The sequence below is a fragment of the Anomaloglossus baeobatrachus genome, chromosome 12 (genome assembly GCF_048569485.1).
Source record: "Anomaloglossus baeobatrachus isolate aAnoBae1 chromosome 12, aAnoBae1.hap1, whole genome shotgun sequence".
In the NCBI taxonomy this organism is placed as follows: domain Eukaryota; kingdom Metazoa; phylum Chordata; class Amphibia; order Anura; family Aromobatidae; genus Anomaloglossus; species Anomaloglossus baeobatrachus.
Window position 1 is genome coordinate 115,997,623 of NC_134364.1, and position 19,836 is coordinate 116,017,458.

At 49.6% G+C, this 19,836-nt stretch overlaps 1 protein-coding gene across 1 annotated transcript in view; it reads right to left on the minus strand.

Moving 5' to 3' along the window:
* Positions 1-9,628: 9,628 nt before the first annotated feature.
* The window catches only part of RTF1 (RTF1 homolog, Paf1/RNA polymerase II complex component), a 90,084-nt gene continuing 79,876 nt past the window's right edge, over positions 9,629-19,836 (minus strand). The window contains exons 13-18 of the mRNA XM_075329892.1: positions 13,739-13,860; positions 13,419-13,476; positions 12,173-12,250; positions 11,895-11,990; positions 11,675-11,786; positions 9,629-10,361 (exon numbers count right to left, since the gene is read on the minus strand). Coding sequence (XP_075186007.1) covers positions 10,255-10,361; positions 11,675-11,786; positions 11,895-11,990; positions 12,173-12,250; positions 13,419-13,476; positions 13,739-13,860 — 573 coding nt within the window. The 3' untranslated portion in view covers positions 9,629-10,254. The remainder of the gene's footprint in view (positions 10,362-11,674; positions 11,787-11,894; positions 11,991-12,172; positions 12,251-13,418; positions 13,477-13,738; positions 13,861-19,836) is intronic.

Genomic DNA, 19,836 nt, shown 5'->3' on the forward strand with positions numbered 1-19,836 from the left:
GCCGTCCGTGTCAGAGCCTTCACCCTGGAATGCCTGGGACCCCCCCGGAGTACTGAGTACGTTCCAAATGAGGGTGGCCAGGGAGCATTAATCAAGATTGCCCATGGCCTGTCTGGAGTGCAAAGTCTCCATCCCATGACAATCTCCGTCCCTGTCCCTGGACAGGGTTCACAGGTGGTTTCTTTGGCCACTTCTAGTAGAGACCCCGGCTGACCAAGTGCTACAGGGGAGCATTGCCCACAATGGGGGTCAGTGAAACCTGCCGGTGGAACAGTATCTGCAGGAAAAGCAGCATAGCAAGCCTGTGTTGCTTTTTTGCTGCTGTATTCTAGTCATCTATGCAATGTACAACATACAAGCATAAACACTTCAGCACATGCAATACAAGCAGCATAGAAAGCCTGTGCCTTGGCACCCTTGCTTTTTTGCTGCTGTTGTCCAGCCATCTAGGAGAATATAGCCCAGAGTAGCGACCGTACAGTGCAATGTATAGCATACAAGCATATATACAAATGAACACTTCAGCACATGCAGTACAAGCAGCCTATAAAGCCTGTGCCTTGGCACCCATGCTTTTTTGCTGCAGTTGTCCAGCCCTCTAGGAGAATATAGCCAAGAGTAGCGACCGTACAGTGCAATGTATAGCATACAAGCATAAGTACAAATGACCACTACAGCCATGTAATACAAGCAGCCTAGAAAACCTGTGCCTTAGCACCCTTGCGTTTTTGCTGCTGTTATCTCGCCATCTAGAAGGTCATATAGCCAAAGATAGCGACCTACAGTGCAGTGTATAGCATACAGGCATAAAATACAAATGGACACTTCGGTAGTTAGTGGGGTCAGCACTTCAGGTGCTGCTTACCGCCCGCCTATAACGCGGGTGTGTGGTCGCCAGAGCCCTGTGTTGGTTGCCCAGAGCATGTCTCCGTTCCCCAGCTCGGACGGCGTGCAGGAATGGCTGCCGGCGTCCTTCTCCAGCTCGTGTGACGAGGGGCGGGCCGTGGGCGTGCCCCAGACAAGAGCGGGAAACTGGCGTCCCACTGTGTCCAGTGAAGGGGGCTGGAGAATGCAAAGCAGACTCCAGCCCTCGGCGCTGACTGTCTGTACAGCGTCCCGCCTCTCCCCTGACTGGCAGGGCTGGAGGCGGGAACGAAACGAAAACTAGGCCGCAAAGCCGGGGACTCGAGTAATAAGCGCGGCCGTCCATGTGCATGGCCAGCGCGGAAGTCCCCGGCGCACCACAAGTCCCAGCCGCGCCACAGTGTAAAAAACACCCAGCAACGGCCGGCGCGGCAGTTCCCAATACATAAAGTCACTCAGCAAAGCTGTAGTGACTAATAGCACGAGCGCTCTGCGCTGTTGCCCCCGGCGCACGAACACTCCCAGCAATGCTGGTGTGTGTGTGCGCGCTTGCCCGGGGACACAGAGTACCTTAATGTAGCAGGGCCTGTCCCTGACGATACTCAGCTCCATATCCAGCAGGTTCTCTGGGTCTGTGGATGGAGCCCGGTCTCAGTGCCTGGAGACCTGTAAGATCCCACTTCACCCAGAGCCCTGAGGGGGGATGGGGAAGGAAAACAGCATGTGGGCTCCAGCCTCCGTACCCGCAATGGGTACCTCAACCTTACAAACCGCAAGTGGGGTGAGAAGGGAGCATGCTGGGGACCCCATATGGGCCCACTTTTCTTCCATCCGACATAGTCAGCAGCTGCTGCTGACTAAACAGTGGAGCTATGCGTGGATGTCTGACCTCCTTCGCACAAAGCAGAAAACTGGTGAGCCAGTGATCCCACTGGGGGTGTATAGCCAGAAGGGGAGGGGCCTTACACTTTTTAGTGTAATGCTTTGTGTGGCCTCCGGAGGCAGTAGCTATACACCCCAATCGTCTGGGTCTCCCAATGGAGCGCCGAAGAAAAGAAGAGTGCTGCAGACTTAATGTCTAAGGACACTATGACGAGCTGTCCATTGTCAGAGGAGTGGGGATAGGCCACCGGACGGAGCAAACACTTTCCCACCTGTCGGTCCGGCGTATACCCACCATACCGTGTCCTCCAAAATTTATTGACCAGAGATAATTTTTTAACTTGAAAATGCTTCCCTTAATAGCACATGATAAAAATATAGCACATATTACATAACCATCAATAAATATCCCTGCAAAGGCCAGACCTCATCTCATCTCCCCTCTCTGTATCCTGCTTATGGTGCAAATCAATGAACCTCTACGGAAACAGAACAAGGCTGGCCAAGACGAGATGCACGCACGCCGGCCAAGGTCGCCGGAAAGACGAGATCTCCGGCGATAGCAAGTGCGGACTGAAGACTAAGCAAGCACAAAATGTCCAATCATTACTGTTCAGCGTCATATGTCATACACCACGTGTGTCAGTGTGAACAGCCGCCCAGCATCTCGCCCTACGGCTGCACTCCTGTCAACTGAACAACTCCATAACACAACCTTGATGGAGGTCATTCTTATTGGTTCAGCAGGTTTTTGCTATGAGTACAGCGTGATGTAAGGGCAGAGAGCCCAATTCCAGCGATGTGCACTTACTGGGCTGCTTGGTGCAGTTTTGATAAAATCCCAGTTTTCTCTGCTGTAGATGTAGCAGTGGTCAGAATGCAGAGCTGTGTATAACTCCACCCACACCACTGATTGAAAGGAAGCTACCAATCAGTGGTGGGGGCGGGGTTATACAGATCATCAGGACTGTCAATCACATGTCAGCTAGTCCAGCACTGATAATCTGATGCTGATAAAGAAGGGAATTTTGTTTACTTACCGTAAATTCCTTTTCTTCTAGCTCCAATTGGGAGACCCAGACAATTGGGTGTATAGCTATGCCTCCGGAGGCCACACAAAGTATTACACTAAAAGTGTAAAGCCCCTCCCCTTCTGCCTATACACCCCCCGTGCTCACGGGCTCCTCAGTTTTGGTGCAAAAGCAAGAAGGAGGAAAAAATTATAAATTGGTTTACAGTAAATTCAATCCGAAGGAATATCGGAGAACTGAAACCATTCAACATGAACAACATGTGTACACAAAAAACAGGGGCGGGTGCTGGGTCTCCCAATTGGAGCTAGAAGAAAAGGAATTTACGGTAAGTAAACAAAATTCCCTTCTTCTTTGTCGCTCCATTGGGAGACCCAGACAATTGGGACGTCCAAAAGCAGTCCCTGGGTGGGTAAATAATACCTCATAATAGAGCCGCAACCGGCTCCGTCCTACAGGTGGGCAACCGCCGCCTGAAGGACTCGCCTACCTAGGCTGGCATCTGCCGAAGCATAGGTATGCACCTGATAGTGTTTCGTGAAAGTGTGCAGGCTCGACCAGGTAGCCGCCTGACACACCTGCTGAGCCGTAGCCTGGTGCCGCAAGGCCCAGGACGCTCCCACGGCCCTGGTAGAATGGGCCTTCAGCCCTGAGGGAACCGGAAGCCCCGAGGAACGATAAGCCTCGAGAATTGGTTCCTTGATCCACCGAGCCAGGGTTGATTTGGAAGCTTGTGTCCCTTTACGCTGGCCAGCGACAAGGACAAAGAGTGCATCCGAGCGGCGCAGGGGCGCCGTACGAGAAATGTAGAATCTGAGTGCTCTCACCAGATCTAACAAGTGCAAATCCTTTTCACATTGGTGAACTGGATGAGGACAAAAAGAGGGTAAGGAGATATCCTGATTGAGATGAAAGGGGGATACCACCTTAGGGAGAAAGTCCGGAACCGGACGCAGAACCACCTTGTCCTGGTGAAACACCAGGAAGGGGGCTTTGCATGACAGCGCTGCTAGCTCAGACACTCTCCGAAGTGAAGTGACTGCTACTAGGAAAACCACCTTCTGCGAAAGGCGTGAGAGAGAAATATCCCTCATTGGCTCGAACGGTGGTTTCTGAAGAACCATCAGCACCCTGTTCAGATCCCAGGGTTCTAACGGATGCTTGTAAGGAGGGACGATGTGACAAACCCCCTGCAGGAACGTGCGTACTTGTGGAAGTCTGGCTAGGCGCTTGTGAAAAAAGACAGAGAGCGCAGAGACTTGTCCCTTAAGGGAGCCGAGCGACAAACCCTTTTCCAATCCGGATTGAAGGAAGGACAGAAAAGTGGGCAAGGCAAATGGCCAGGGAGAAAAACCCTGATCAGAGCACCAAGATAAGAATATCCTCCACGTCCTGTGGTAGATCTTGGCTGACGTTGGTTTCCTAGCCTGTCTCATAGTGGCAATGACCTCTTGAGATAACCCTGAAGACGCTAGGATCCAAGACTCAATGGCCACACAGTCAGGTTGAGGGCCGCAGAATTTAGATGGAAAAACGGCCCTTGAGACAGCAAGTCTGGTCGGTCTGGTAGTGCCCACGGTTGGCCGACCGTGAGATGCCACAGATCCGGGTACCACGACCTCCTCGGCCAGTCTGGAGCGACGAGGATGGCGCGGCGGCAGTCGGCCCTGATCTTGCGTAACACTCTGGGCAACAGTGCCAGAGGAGGGAACACATAAGGGAGTTGAAACTGCGACCAATCCTGAACTAAGGCGTCTGCCGCCAGAGCTCTGTGATCTTGAGACCGTGCCATGAATGTCGGGACCTTGTTGTTGTGCCGGGACGCCATTAGGTCGACGTCCGGCATTCCCCAGCGGCAACAGATCTCCTGAAACACGTCCGGGTGAAGGGACCATTCCCCTGCGTCCATGCCCTGGCGACTGAGAAAGTCTGCTTCCCAGTTTTCTACGCCCGGGATGTGAACTGCGGATATGGTGGAGGCTGTGGCTTCCACCCACAGCAGAATCCGCCGAACTTCCTGGAAGGCTTGCCGACTGCGTGTCCCGCCTTGGTGGTTGATGTATGCCACCGCTGTGGAGTTGTCCGACTGAATTCGGATCTGCTTGCCTTGCAGCCACGGCTGGAACGCCTTTAGGGCAAGATACACTGCCCTTATCTCTAGAACATTGATCTGAAGGGAGGACTCTGTCTGAGTCCAAGTCCCCTGAGCCCTGTGGTGGAGAAATACCGCTCCCCACCCTGACAGGCTCGCGTCCGTCGTGACCACCGCCCAGGATGGGGGCAGGAAGGATTTCCCCTTCGACAGAGAAGTGGGGATGAGCCACCACTGAAAGGAAGCTTTGGCTGCCCGAGAAAGGGAGACGTTCCTGTCGAGGGACGTCGACTTCCTGTCCCATTTGCGGAGAATGTCCCATTGAAGTGGGCGCAGATGAAACTGCGCAAAAGGAACTGCCTCCATTGCTGCCACCATCTTCCCTAGGAAGTGCATGAGGTGCCTCAGGGGGTGTGACTGACCATGAAGGAGAGATTGCACCCCTGTCTGTAGTGACTGCTGCTTGTCCAGCGGAAGCTTCACTATCGCTGAGAGAGTATGAAACTCCATGCCGAGATATGTCAGTGATTGGGCCGGTGTCAGATTTGACTTTGGAAAATTGATGATCCACCCGAAACTCTGGAGAGTTTCCAGAGCAATGTTCAGGCTGTGTTGGCATGCCCCTTGAGAGGGTGCCTTGACAAGCAGATCGTCTAAGTAAGGGATCACCGAGTGTCCCTGAGAGTGTAGGATTGCCACCACTGTTGCCATGACCTTGGTGAAGACCCGTGGGGCTGTCGCCAGGCCAAAAGGCAGTGCCACGAACTGAAGGTGTTCGTCCCCTATGGCGAAGCGCAGGAAGCGCTGATGCTCTGGTGCAATCGGTACGTGGAGATAAGCATCTTTGATGTCTATTGATGCCAGGAAATCTCCTTGGGACATTGAGGCGATGACGGAGCGGAGCGATTCCATCCGGAACCGCCTGGTTTTCACATGCTTGTTGAGCAGTTTTAGGTCCAGAACGGGACGGAAGGATCCATCCTTTTTTTTGGCACCACGAACAAGTTGGAGCAAAAACCGTGACCCCGTTGCTGAAGAGGAACAGGGATCACCACTCCTTCCACCTTCAGGGTGCCCACCGCCTGCATAAGAGCCTCGGCTCTGTCGGGGGGCGGAGATGTTCTGAAGAAACGTATCGGAGGACGAGAGCTGAACTCTATCCTGTAACCGTGAGATAGAATGTCTCTCACCCATCGGTCTTTTACTTGTGGCAGCCAGGTGTCGCAAAAGCGGGAGAGCCTGCCACCGACCGAGGATGCGGTTTGAGGAGGCCGAAAGTCATGAGGAGGCCACTTTGGGAGCGGTTCCTCCGGCGGTCTTTTTAGGACGTGACTTAGACCGCCATGCATCGGAGTTCCTCTGACCTTTCTGAGGCCTTTTGGACGAGGAAAATTGAGACCTGCCCGCGGTCCGAAAGGACCGAAACCTCGATTGTACCTTCCGTGGTTGAGGTCTGTTTGGTTTGGACTGGGGTAAGGATGAATCCTTTCCCTTGGATTGTTTAATGATTTCATCCAATCGCTCACCAAACAAGTGGTCGCCAGACAATGGCAAACCGGTTAAGAACTTTTTGGAAGCAGAGTCTGCCTTCCATTCACGTAGCCACATGGCCCTGCGGAGTACCACCGAATTGGCGGATGCCACCGCCGTACGGCTCGCCGAGTCCAGGATAGCATTAATGGCGTAGGACGCAAACGCCGACGCCTGATTGGTTAAGGACACCACTTGCGGGGCAGATGTACGTGTTACTGCATTAATCTGCGCCTGACAAGCTGAGATAGCTTGGAGCGCCCATACGGCTGCGAATGCTGGAGCAAAAGACGCGCCTATAGCTTCATAGATGGATTTCAACCATAGTTCCATCTGTCTGTCAGTGGCATCTTTGAGTGAAGCCCCATCTTCCACTGCAACTATGGATCTAGCCGCCAGTCTGGAGATTGGAGGATCCACCTTAGGACACTGAGTCCAGCCCTTAACAACCTCGGGGGGGAAGGGATAACGTGTGTCCTTAAGGCGCTTGGAAAAACGCTTGTCTGGACAGTCTCGGTTTTTCTGGATTGCCTCTCTGAAGTCAGAGTGATCCAGAAACATATTTAATGTACGCTTTGGAAACCTGAAACGGAATTTCTCCTGAGAAGCAGACTCCTCAATTGGGGGAGAAATATCCAACACCTGATTGATGGTCGCTATAAGGTCATTCACTACTGCGTCACCTTCAGGTGTATCTAGGTTGAGAGCGGCTTCAGGATCAGAATCCTGATCTGAGACCTCCGCTTCATCCTCCAGAGAGTCCCCCTGCTGGGACCCTGAACAGTGTGATAAAGTGGAGGGAATTTCCCAGCGACCCCGCTTGGGCGGCCTGGGACTGCGGTCCGTGTCAGAGACCTCACCCTGTGACCTATGGGTTACCCCAGGGGCATTTTGCTGTTCCAAATGAGGGGGACCAGGGGTCAAGGATTGGATAGAGCCCGGGGCCTGAATCACCGGTCTGGACTGTAAGGCTTCCAGTATTTTAGCAGACCATTTATCCATACTCTCAGTTTGTCAGCAAAGGCTGCAAACTCCGTCCCTGTCACCTGGACAGTGGTAGCAGGTGGTTCCACCTGGGCCACCTGTAGCAGAGGCTCCGGCTGAGTAAGTGCCACAGGGGCCGAGCATTGCACACAATGAGGGTCAGTGGAACCTGCCGGTAGTACAGCTGTACAAGAGGTACAGGTTGCAAAGTACGCCTGTGCTTTGGCACCCTTGCTTTTTGCGGATGACATGTTGTCTCCTCTGAGAACAACCAGGAGGGTATATAGCCAAAAATCAACAGAGCGACCGTACAGTGCAAATGTATAGCCTATAAGCCTATATATATATATACACTTCGGTACTCAGTGGGGCCAGCACCAGAGGTGCTGCTTACCGACAGCTCAGAGCGGTTGTGTGATCACCAGATTCCCTGCCTGGGTCTCCCTGTGTTGTCTCTCCTCTCCAGCGTCTGAATCGCTGACAGGAATGGCTGCCGGCGTTCTGTGAGGGAGAGGAGACTGTGGGCGTGCCCAAGAAAAGTGTGGGAATCCAGCGCCCCACTGTACTGAGTGAGGAGGGAGGAGGATACAAATGTATGCTCCAGCCCTCGGCGCTGACGATCTGTGCAGCGTCCCGCCCTTCCCCTGACTGGCAGGCCTGTGGGCGGGAATAAACGACACTAGGCCGCAGAAGCCGGGGACTAAAGTTATAAGCGCGGCCGGCAATAAGCGCGGCCGCGCGGTAGTCCCCCGGCGCACTAACACCTCCAGCAGTGCTGGAAAGTGTCTGGCACAAACGCTCCATGTCCGGCGCACTAACACACCCAGCAGTGCTGGAAAGTGTCTGGCACAAGCGCTCCATGCCCGGCGCACTAACACACCCAGCAGTGCTGGAAAGTGTCTGGCACAAGCGCTCCATGCCCGGCGCACTAACACACCCAGCAGTGCTGGAAAGTGTATGGCACAAGCGCTCCATGCGCGATAGTCCCCGGCGCACTAACACACCCAGCAGTGCTGCAATGTGTGTGGCACCAGCGCTCCATGCGCTGTCCCCACGGGGACACAGTACCTCACAGTAGCAGGGCCTTGTCCCTGACGATACCCGGCTCCTATCCAGCAGATTCCCAGGGGCTGCGGAGGGAGCACGGTCCCAGTGCCTGGAGACCGATCCGGATCCCACTTCACCCAGAGCCCATTAAGGGATGGGGAAGGAAAACAGCATGTGGCTCCTGCCTGTGTACCCGCAATGGGTACCTCAACCTTAACAACACCGCCGACAAAGTGGGGTGAGAAGGGAGCATGCTGGGGGCCCTGTTATGGGCCCTCTTTTCTTCCATCCGACCTAGTCAGCAGCTGCTGCTGACTAAGCTGTGGAGCTATGCGTGGATGTCTGCCTCCTTCGCACAAAGCATAAAAACTGAGGAGCCCGTGAGCACGGGGGGTGTATAGGCAGAAGGGGAGGGGCTTTACACTTTTAGTGTAATACTTTGTGTGGCCTCCGGAGGCATAGCTATACACCCAATTGTCTGGGTCTCCCAATGGAGCGACAAAGAAACACTGATTGTATTGAAACTACAACACAGCCTAGTAAGTGACACATTGCTGGAATCAGGCTTTCTTGTCTTATTTTGCAGCTCTCAGGAAAACCTTCTGACAGATTCCCTTTAAACCCCTTTCTTTGCTGTCATAAGTGAAGTTGTTGGTCAAAGTGTCATTTTTGTTTTAGCCAAACGTCTGCCAGAAAAGGTACATACAGTCTAAGGCTACTATCAATTAATATATATATTCCACACTATATCTATAAAGAAGAGCAGCATCTCTCCCCACCCTATATATTGATGGAAGGAGGGATCGGGCATATTGAAATCCACCTGTCTGATCCTTCTGATCTGCTGTCAGGAGATTTGAGCTCTTATGCTTATGGCTAGCCTACAAAGCATATCAGAAAACCTTGTCCTTTTGGATGTGCTATTGAGCCTGCACCCTAGTTTTTAACCTTTAAATGGAAAAATAAGGAACGTTTGTAAGTTATTATGGGGGTCCAGAATCAGAATAAAGAGAGGATTGTTAAATTAAGCCAAAAGTCGAGCTTGTCTGACGATTGCTGCAGCCTCTTCTGCATACTCACCACATAGGAGTCACAGTGTCCCATTCTACCCGCAATACCCAGCACAGCCACTAGGTGGTATACGGAGCATAGGGGGCTGTAGCACACATATATACATATAAGATAAAATAACACACACATATAGGAAAACACACAATTTTAAGAACATTCATTTAATGGGATTTTCCTTTCAGTTGTAGGTATTTATTTACAGCTAATAGAAGTATATATAGACGGAGGGAAAAAAGTTCCTTCTGTAACAAAAAATGCGGTGCCATGTTCTTCCGAATTCTTTCCTTAGGAGAAAGTGTAGGGTACTGGTAAAACATGAAACCAGGTCATCGTGTGTGGAAACCCATAGGGCGCTTACACAGTCCGTTGCGAGGTTTTTGTTTGTCTTTTTTTTTTTATGTATTTTTTTTGCAGTGTTGATCTCTAAAATACCTTGTAATACTGGAGCGAGAAGAGACCAGGTTTCCAGAATAAAAACAAACAAATATTCAGCCACAAATCCACAATTCAAAAAAAAGAAGGTAGAAGGGAAAAAAAAAAAAAAAAAAAAAAAAGACACGGTGTAAAATATTTACAGTTTATTTACATTTTTTTTTTTTTTTTTTAACGGGTGTTTTAATCGTCTCTTCACTCTGCTGCTCCGGTCTGGTGAGGACAAACCGATAGAATAGGGGTGGGGGAAAAAAAAAAAATGGGAAAAAAATGAAAACCTGATGGAAACATGCAAGGACGAGAGCAGCGGCCCGAATGATCTTAGATAAGTCCTCTTCTTTTTTTGTAGTCCTCTAAGTTCAGGGATCTTCGGGGCGCGCCGTCCTTGGCAGCGGGAGCTTTCGAAGAGATAGCAAGAGACTTGGATTCTACAAAATAAAGTGATACGTATTAGATATTGCAGAATTTAAATTCTCGCTTATGTAGATAAAAGTCATTAGTTAAGAAGGCTTGTCCAAAAAAGCGCCAGTAACAGGTGCGAAACGGCCGCCGTTGTCCGTGTGCATCCCATCCCTGTCCCTCCCCCACATGCCTGAAGATTAAAGAAGTTGAAAATATTCCACTGATCGGTGAGTGCCTCCTTTTCTCGCCTCTTGAAGTTATTGTCCAAATTATTTGTTTTTACTTCGTAATTAACTGTATTTTGGGATAAAGATCATTTTTTTCAATTAGGTTTCATTACAAAAAAATTCAGATTCCGAATGAGTTAACTGAGAATCCAGCAGTGAGCTCATTCCAAAAACAAGGATTAACAAAGGAGGGCAGTAAATGGCAGGAGGAAAATTACAGGGTGCAGCGGACGCTATTTTTACTGATCGTGACAGGTTACATAAGTAAATCACAAATCGAATGAGGGAGGATGGAGCCAGCTCAGGAATCGAGCTGTGATGACTGTCACAATGTGGCGCTAGACACTACTTGTATGCGGTAAATGTAGAGGTATTCACAGAGGCTGAGATCATAAACCAGGAGGGCACAACAGTACACGGGAGACAGAGAGATGAGGTCAGGATACAAGCCAAAGGTCAAGGTTCCAGGAGAGTACATACAAAATACAGGGAGCAGACGAGGACGTGATCAGGAGGAAGTCCGAGGTCAGAAGAAGGAAAGTCACAATAAAAACAGGGGAGGATAGGCAGAAACGGGAAAAAAGGAGTCTGGAGTCGTGAGGCCAAGATCTGAACACTGAGCACCACGAGAGCCAACAGCACAAGTGTAACCAGAAAATACAACTGGCGGCGTCCTGAGATAACATGCTCTCTAATGAAGCAGAGCAATCACCGGGGACAAGAAGCATCTGTGAGAGCACCACCCAGGACCAGCCTACAAGCCAGTGCTGTGAAACAACCCACAGAGCATTCATCCTGAAAAACGCTCTGCATTATAAGCAACATATACTGGCTCTGCAAGAGAGCATAGCAGAATGATACAGACTGTTCTGCACAAAGGAATCGTGACATGAGCTTGTTCCATAAAACAAGATCACTACAGTTTAACCACTTATATGCCGCCGTCAGTCTCTGACAGTGGCATTTAAATGGAGTGAATGTATAATGCAACCATTACTGGAGCGCAACACGCAACAGCGCCCCTGCCTGGCGATCGCAGTGTACCTCTGGGATGCCATAGCACCACCATTTTATTATAACTCTTAGCCCATCTCCACACAGTACTGACTCACCTGAACTGGGGACTTGTAAGTCAATTTTCACATCAAAGTCATGCACTTTAAATAGGTCCTCAGACAGGTCGCTGGTGGACTTCGTGTTACCGTCTTTATCTTTGCTTGGATTCTGCAAGATAAAAATTAAATCAGATTACAATGAATACACATAAAACAAATGCGGCCCAGAGCACGGCAGGTTTACCGTACTGGAAAGCGATACACGGTGAAGTCTTACCGTTGCGTTATCTTTAGCAGGTTCTGGGTTTCCAGTTGATCCGTACTTTGCATTCAACTGCGCTATGATGGCAGCCTGCACCGCGGGGTCCCTGGACTGCGAATGCAAGTCACAAAGGTGAATCATTTATTATTATGCATGTATTCCCCAATGATCGGACTAGTCCTGAGGGCGAAAATGTGGAGTTTACCCAATATCTTATAATGAGACAGCCGGAGGTCCCCAGCTTCCTATACCTATAAGGATCCTTAAAGACGGCGACACGTAGGATCACTTACATTGGATACCATGGTAGGTTTACATTGTCTCCTGGTGAAGGGATCCATCTGCTGCTGCTTCATGCTCTGACTCTCCGCCTGTAAGAGATGAACAGATCATTGTCAGGGAAATACAACACTAAGACGGCGGATTCACAGAGTCCACCTCCCACCATCTTCTACCGGCAGAGGGCACGCAACATAAAATAAGTCTATCTATATATCTTTTTTTTTTTTATAAATATATATATATATATATATATATATATATATATATATATATATATATATATATATATATATATATATATATATATATATATATATAATTTATTGTTTCATATAATATATATTTATTATAAATAAAATAAATATAGGACCTAGCAAAGGAGGACACCGTGAAGGGGGGCTGGGCTGGTATTACAATGGCCACCATAATATTCTAAATACCTCCATTTATGTTATAAGGTAGACTTTACTTTGGGTTTTTTTCACAGTGTGCAACTGGTCTTTTTTGTTATATATATATATATATATATATATATATATATATATATATATATATATATATATATATATATATATATATATACACACACACACACACACACACACACACACACACACACACACATTATATATATATATATATATACACACACATACATAATTTTATATAAAATATAATATAATAAATGTAAGTTAATATAATAAGTATGATTTCATTTAAAAAAACAAAAAAAGTTAATACAAATATAATTTAATACAATATAATATATATATAGAAATATATATAGAAATATAATATAGAAATATATCACATATATTAGCCCTGGAAAACCCCTTTAAGTTTGGTAGGATCTTTATTATTTATTTATTTTTTTTTTTTTTAAATAGGAGTTAAACACTTTGCAGGTAGTTTAACTGTATAATTGGTGGGGGTCTGACCAGTGGGAGAGCCACTAATCCAAAAAAAAAAAAAAGGAGGTGGAAAACCCACTGTGTGAATGGGTTGGTAGTACACATGCTTTTAAAAGGGACTGACTGTCTGTCTCTGTCCCATTCTGAAGTGAAGGGGAGCAGTAGTAACACCTGCACACTAACGCGCCTCTCAAAAAGTAGGGACTTTGACACTCCCATTTTCAGGATGGGTGGGATCCCAAACGTCAGCCCCAGTGGGGGGTGATATATGTATTGAGTGATACAACCCCTCTGACAAGTAGCAGATGTACAGGACCGTGTCAGGACAAGTCTGGTGTGAACTGACCACTAAGGCTTTCTCAGATTCCACGATGTTCCACTCTCTGTTCCTCTGATTAATGTAGCTGAAAAACAAAAAGTATTAGCTGTGATTAACAGGAAAGTATTAAGAGTGCGTAACATATGACAACTATATCAGTATGGAAAGAATAAAGATTTCACATTTTTCTGATTTTTTTTTTTTTTGAGGGGGGGGGATTTTATCAAGCTCATCTTAATTGGCTGAATAAGCCCATGATAGAATGTGATTAAAGGAGGGGACATTTATCTTCTATCACAGTTTTGATCAATAAGTCCCAATGAACCGATGATCTAATCGTCCAATACCTAATGGCAGAAATATTCTTCGTTCGTTGACGATCCAGAGCTTCAGCCCTTTCTTCCAATTCATTCAGCTCGTCTTGGATCTGTTTAGCCCGATCCTGTTCACCAGCGTCCTCGGCCATGGCCTAAAATATGAAAAAAAAAAAAAAATAAAACAAAAAAAAAGAAAAAAAAAATATTTTTTTTGTTTCTGCAGCCTCTATGCACCAAAAGACAAAACTACAGAATACGTTATTAGTGAATCAAAGCTGAACATTGATGTGGACATAAATCAGCATAGAACATATGGTAGTTAAGGGGGGGGGGGGAATCGGTAAGAAATACAGTTCTTAATATTTTCTTTAATGGACCTGTAGCTCTTATATATTATTATATTTCTATTTAATTTTTATGTTTTATTATTTCTTTTTATCATATATTTATCTTATTTTTCTTTATATTTTTATTTTATTTCTGTTGTTTTAATGTAAATATCGATAAGAATAATATCGATATTTACAATAAAATAAAAATGAAATAAAAATATAAGATAAATATAAGACAAAAATAAAATAAAAGAAGGGAATTTTGTTACTTACCGTAAATTCCTTTTCTTCTAGCTCCTATTGGGAGACCCAGACGATTGGGTGTATAGCACTGCCTCCGGAGGCCACACAAAGCAATTACACTAAAAAGTGTAAGGCCCCTCCCCTTCTGGCTATACACCCCCAGTGGGATCACTGGCTCACCAGTTTTAGTGCAAAAGCAAGAAGGAGGAAAGCCAATAACTGGTTTAAACAAATTCACTCCGAAGTAACGTCGGAGAACTGAAAACCATTGAACATGAACAACATGTGTACCCGAAAAACAACCAAAAATCCCGAAGGACAACAGGGCGGGTGCTGGGTCTCCCAATAGGAGCTAGAAGAAAAGGAATTTACGGTAAGTAACAAAATTCCCTTCTTCTTCGGCGCTCCATTGGGAGACCCAGACGATTGGGACGTCCAAAAGCTGTCCCTGGGTGGGTAAAGAAATACCTCATGTTAGAGCTGCAAAGACAGCCCTCCCCTACGGGGAGGCAACTGCCGCCTGCAGGACTCTTCTACCTAGGCTGGCGTCCGCCGAAGCATAGGTATGCACCTGATAATGTTTGGTGAAAGTGTGCAGACTCGACCAGGTAGCTGCCTGGCACACCTGTTGAGCCGTAGCCTGGTGTCGTAACGCCCAGGACGCACCCACGGCTCTGGCAGAATGGGCCTTCAGCCCTGATGGAACCGGAAGCCCAGCAGAACGGTAGGCTTCAAGAATTGGTTCTTTGATCCATCGAGCCAGGGTGGCCTTAGAAGCCTGCGACCCTTTGCGCTTACCAGCGACAAGGACAAAGAGTGCATCCGAGCGGCGCAGGGGCGCCGTGCGGGAAATGTAGATTCTGAGTGCTCTCACCAGATCCAACAAATGTAGATCCTTTTCATACCGATGAACTGCATGCGGATAAAAGGAAGGCAAAGAGATATCCTGATTAAGGTGAAAAGAGGATACCACCTTAGGGAGAAACTCCTGAATGGGGCGCAGCACTACCTTGTCCTGGTGGAACACCAGGAAGGGAGCTTTGGATGACAGCGCTGCTAGTTCAGACACTCTCCGAAGAGACGTGACCGCTACCAGAAATGCCACTTTCTGTGAGAGTCGAGAAAGTGACACATCCCTCAGGGGCTCGAAAGGCGGCTTCTGGAGAGCAACAAGGACCTTGTTTAGATCCCACGGATCTAACGGCCTCCTGTACGGAGGTACAATATGACACACCCCCTGCAGGAACGTGCGCACCTGAGAAAGTCGTGCTAGACGCTTCTGAAAAAACACGGATAGTGCCGAGACTTGCCCTTTAAGGGAGCCGAGCGACAAGCCCTTTTCCAACCCAGATTGCAGGAAGGAAAGAAAGACAGGTAACGTGAATGGCCAGGGGGATACTCCTTGTGCAGAGCACCAGGATAAGAATATCTTCCACGTTCTGTGGTAGATCTTAGCAGACGTGGGCTTCCTAGCCTGTCTCATGGTGGCAACGACCCCTTGGGATAATCCTGAAGACGCTAGGATCCAGGACTCAATGGCCACACAGTCAGGTTCAGGGCCGCAGAATTCCGATGGAAAAACGGCCCTTGGGACAGTAAGTCTGGTCGGTCTGGTAGTGCCCACGGTTGGCCGACCGTGAGATGCCACAGATCCGGGTACCACGACCTCCTCGGCCAGTCTGGGGCGACGAGTATGACGCGGCCGCAATCGGATCTGATCTTGCGTAACACTCTGGGCAAGAGTGCCAGAGGTGGAAACACATAAGGGAGCCGGAACTGCGACCAATCTTGCACTAAGGCGTCTGCCGCTAGAGCTCTTTGATCGCGAGACCGCGCTATGAAGGTCGGGACCTTGTTGTTGTGCCGAGACGCCATTAGGTCGACGTCCGGCACCCCCCAGCGGCGGCAGATTTCCTGAAACACGTCCGGGTGAAGGGACCATTCCCCTGCGTCCATGCCCTGGCGACTGAGGAAGTCTGCTTCCCAGTTTTCTACGCCCGGGATGTGAACTGCGGATATGGTGGATGCTCTTTCCTCCACCCACATCAGAATCCGCCTGACTTCCTGGAAGGCTTGCCGACTGCGTGTCCCTCCTTGGTGGTTGATGTATGCCACCGCTGTGGAGTTGTCCGACTGAATTCGGATCTGCTTTCCTTCCAGCCACTGCTGGAAGGCTAATAGGGCAAGATACACTGCCCTGATTTCCAGAACATTGATCTGAAGTGTGGACTCCTGCTGAGTCCACGTCCCTTGAGCCCTGTGGTGGAGAAAAACTGCTCCCCACCCTGACAGACTCGCGTCTGTCGTGACCACTGCCCAGGATGGGGGCAGGAATGATCTTCCCTGTGATAATGAGGTGGGAAGAAGCCACCATTGCAGAGAGTCCTTGGTCATCTGAGAAAGGGAGACTGTCCTGTCTAGGGAAGTTGTCTTCCCGTCCCATTGGCGGAGAATGTCCCATTGAAGTGGGCGCAGATGAAACTGCGCGAACGGGACTGCCTCCATTGCTGCCACCATCTTCCCTAGGAAGTGCATGAGGCGCCTTAAGGGGTGCGACTGACCCTGAAGGAGAGAGTGCACCCCCGTCTGTAGTGACCGCTGCTTGTCCAGCGGAAGCTTCACTATCGCTGAGAGAGTATGAAACTCCATGCCAAGATACGTTAGTGATTGAGTCGGTGCTAGGTTTGACTTTGAAAAGTTGATGATCCACCCGAAAGTCTGGAGAGTCTCCAGCGCAACATTCAGGCTGTGTTGGCATGCCTCTTGAGAGGGTGCTTTGACAAGTAGATCGTCTAAGTAAGGAATCACCGAATGTCCCTGAGAATGCAAGACTGCTACCACTGCCGCCATGACCTTGGTGAAAACCCGTGGGGCTGTCGCCAGACCAAATGGCAGAGCTACGAACTGGAGATGGTCGTCTCCTATCACGAAACGTAGGAAACGTTGGTGCTCTGTAGCAATCGGCACGTGGAGATAAGCATCTTTGATGTCTATTGATGCAAGGAAATCTCCTTGAGACATTGAGGCAATGACGGAGCGGAGGGATTCCATCCGGAACCGCCTGGCGTTCACATGCTTGTTGAGCAGCTTTAGGTCCAGAACAGGACGGAACGAGCCGTCCTTTTTTGGAACCACGAAGAGATTGGAGTAAAAACCTTGTCCTTGTTCCTGCAGAGGAACAGGGATCACCACTCCTTCTGCTCTTAGTGAGCACACCGCCTGCAGAAGGGCATTTGCTCGGTCGGGATGTGGGGAGGTTCTGAAGAACCGAGGCGGAGGATGAGAACTGAATTCTATCCTGTACCCGTGAGACAAAATGTCTGCTACCCACCGGTCTTTGACCTGTGGCAGCCAAATGTCGCAAAAGCGGGAGAGCCTGCCACCGACCGAGGATGCGGAGGGATGAGGCCGAAAGTCATGAGGCAGCCGCCTTGGAAGCGGTTCCTCCGGTTGCTTTCTTGTGGCGTGAATGAGCCCGCCAGGAATCTGAGCTCCTTTGCTCCTTCTGAGTCCCTTTGGACGAGGAGAATTGGGTCTTGCTGGAGCCTCGAAAGGACCGAAACCTCGACTGCCACTTCCTCTGTTGAGGTTTGCTCGATCTGGGCTGGGGTAAGGAGGAGTCCTTACCCTTGGACTGTTTAATGATCTCAGCCAATTGCTCACCAAACAGTCTGTCTCCAGATAGGGGCAAGCTGGTTAAACATTTCTTGGAAGCAGAATCTGCTTTCCATTCCTTTAACCACAAGGCTCTGCGCAAAACCACAGAGTTGGCAGACGCCATTGAGGTACGGCTCGTAGAGTCTAGGACAGCGTTGATAGCGTAAGTCGCAAACGCAGACATTTGCGAGGTTAGGGACGCTACTCGCGGCACTGCTGGACGTATGATAGAGTCCACCTGTGCCAGGCCAGCTGAAATAGCTTGGAGTGCCCACACGGCCGCGAATGCTGGAGCAAACGACGCGCCAATAGCTTCATAGACAGATTTCAACCAAAGGTCCATCTGTCTGTCATTGGCATCTTTAAGTGAAGCCCCATCTTCCACTGCAACTATGGATCTAGCCGCAAGCCTGGAGATTGGGGGGTCCACCTTTGGACACTGGGTCCAGCGTTTGACCACGTCAGGGGGAAAGGGATAACGTGTATCCTTAAGACGTTTGGAGAAACGCTTATCTGGATAAGCATGATGTTTCTGGACTGATACTCTGAAGTCAGAGTGGTCCAGAAAAGTACTCAATTTACGCTTAGGATACCGGAAATGGAACTTCTCCTGCTGTGCAGCTGCCTCCTCTGCTGAAGGGGCTGGGGGAGAAATATCCAACAGCCTATTGATGGCCGCTATAAGGTCATTCACCATAGCGTCACCATCAGGGGTATCTAGATTGAGAGCGGTGTCAGGATTAGATTCCTGATCACCCACCTCTGTTTCCTCATACAGAGCCTCGTCTCGCTGAGACCCTGACCAGTGTGATGACGGCGAGGGTCTTTCCCAGCGAGCCCGCTTAGGCTGCCTGGGACTGTCATCCGAGTCAGAGTCTTCAGCCTGTGATGCCTGGGACCCCCTTGAAGTACGGATTAGTTCCAACTGAGGGGGACCAGGGAGCATAGACACAGCAGTGTCCATGGTCTGAGAAACTGGCCTGGACTGCAAGGTTTCCAGGATTTTTGTCATAGTCACAGACATCTTATCAGCAAAAACTGCAAATTCTGTCCCAGTCACCGGGGCAGGGTTCACAGGCGTCTCTGCCTGGGCCACTACTACCATAGACTCTGGCTGCTGAAGTGGCACAGGGATGGAACATTGCACACAATGGGGGTCATTGGAACCTGCCGGTAGATTAGCCCCACATGCGGCACAAGCAGTGTATACCGCCTGTGCCTTGGCACCCTTGCGTTTTGCGGATGACATGTTGTTGTCTCCTCAGAGCAATGTAGGGTATAAGCCAAGAAGCGACTGTACAGTGCAATATAAATATATATGGTACAGGGAAAAAATGCACCAAATAACACTGTGGCACTAGTGGGGCCAGCACTTATGTGCAGCTTACCGCCCGCATAAACGCGGGTGTGTGGTCGCCAGAGTCCCTTGTCTCAGTCCCCCAGAGACTGTGTCCGTTCTCCAGCCAGACTGCATGCAGGAATGGCTGCCGGCGTCCTGTGGAGAGGGGCGGGCCCTGGGCGTGTTGAGACCAAGAGCGGGAAACTTGCGTCCCCACTGTGCCCAGTGAGAGGGCTGGAGCATGTAAATAAGACTCCAGCCCTCGGCGCTGGCTATAGAACAGCGTCTCTCCCTTTCCCTAATTGACAGGGTGGGGGCGGGAACGAAGCAGAGCTAGGCCGCAAAAGCCGGGGACTAGATTTATGAGCGGTGCCGCCGTAAAAGCGCGGGCAGCGCGAGTCCCCGGCGCACTACAAGTCCCAGCGGCGCCGCAGCTCCCGGAGCGGCCGGCGCGGTAGTTCCCAAGACATAAAATCACTCAGCTAAGCTGCAGTGACTCTAACCCGAGCGCGCAGCGCTAGTGCCCCCGGCGCACTAGCACACCCAGCAAGCCTGGA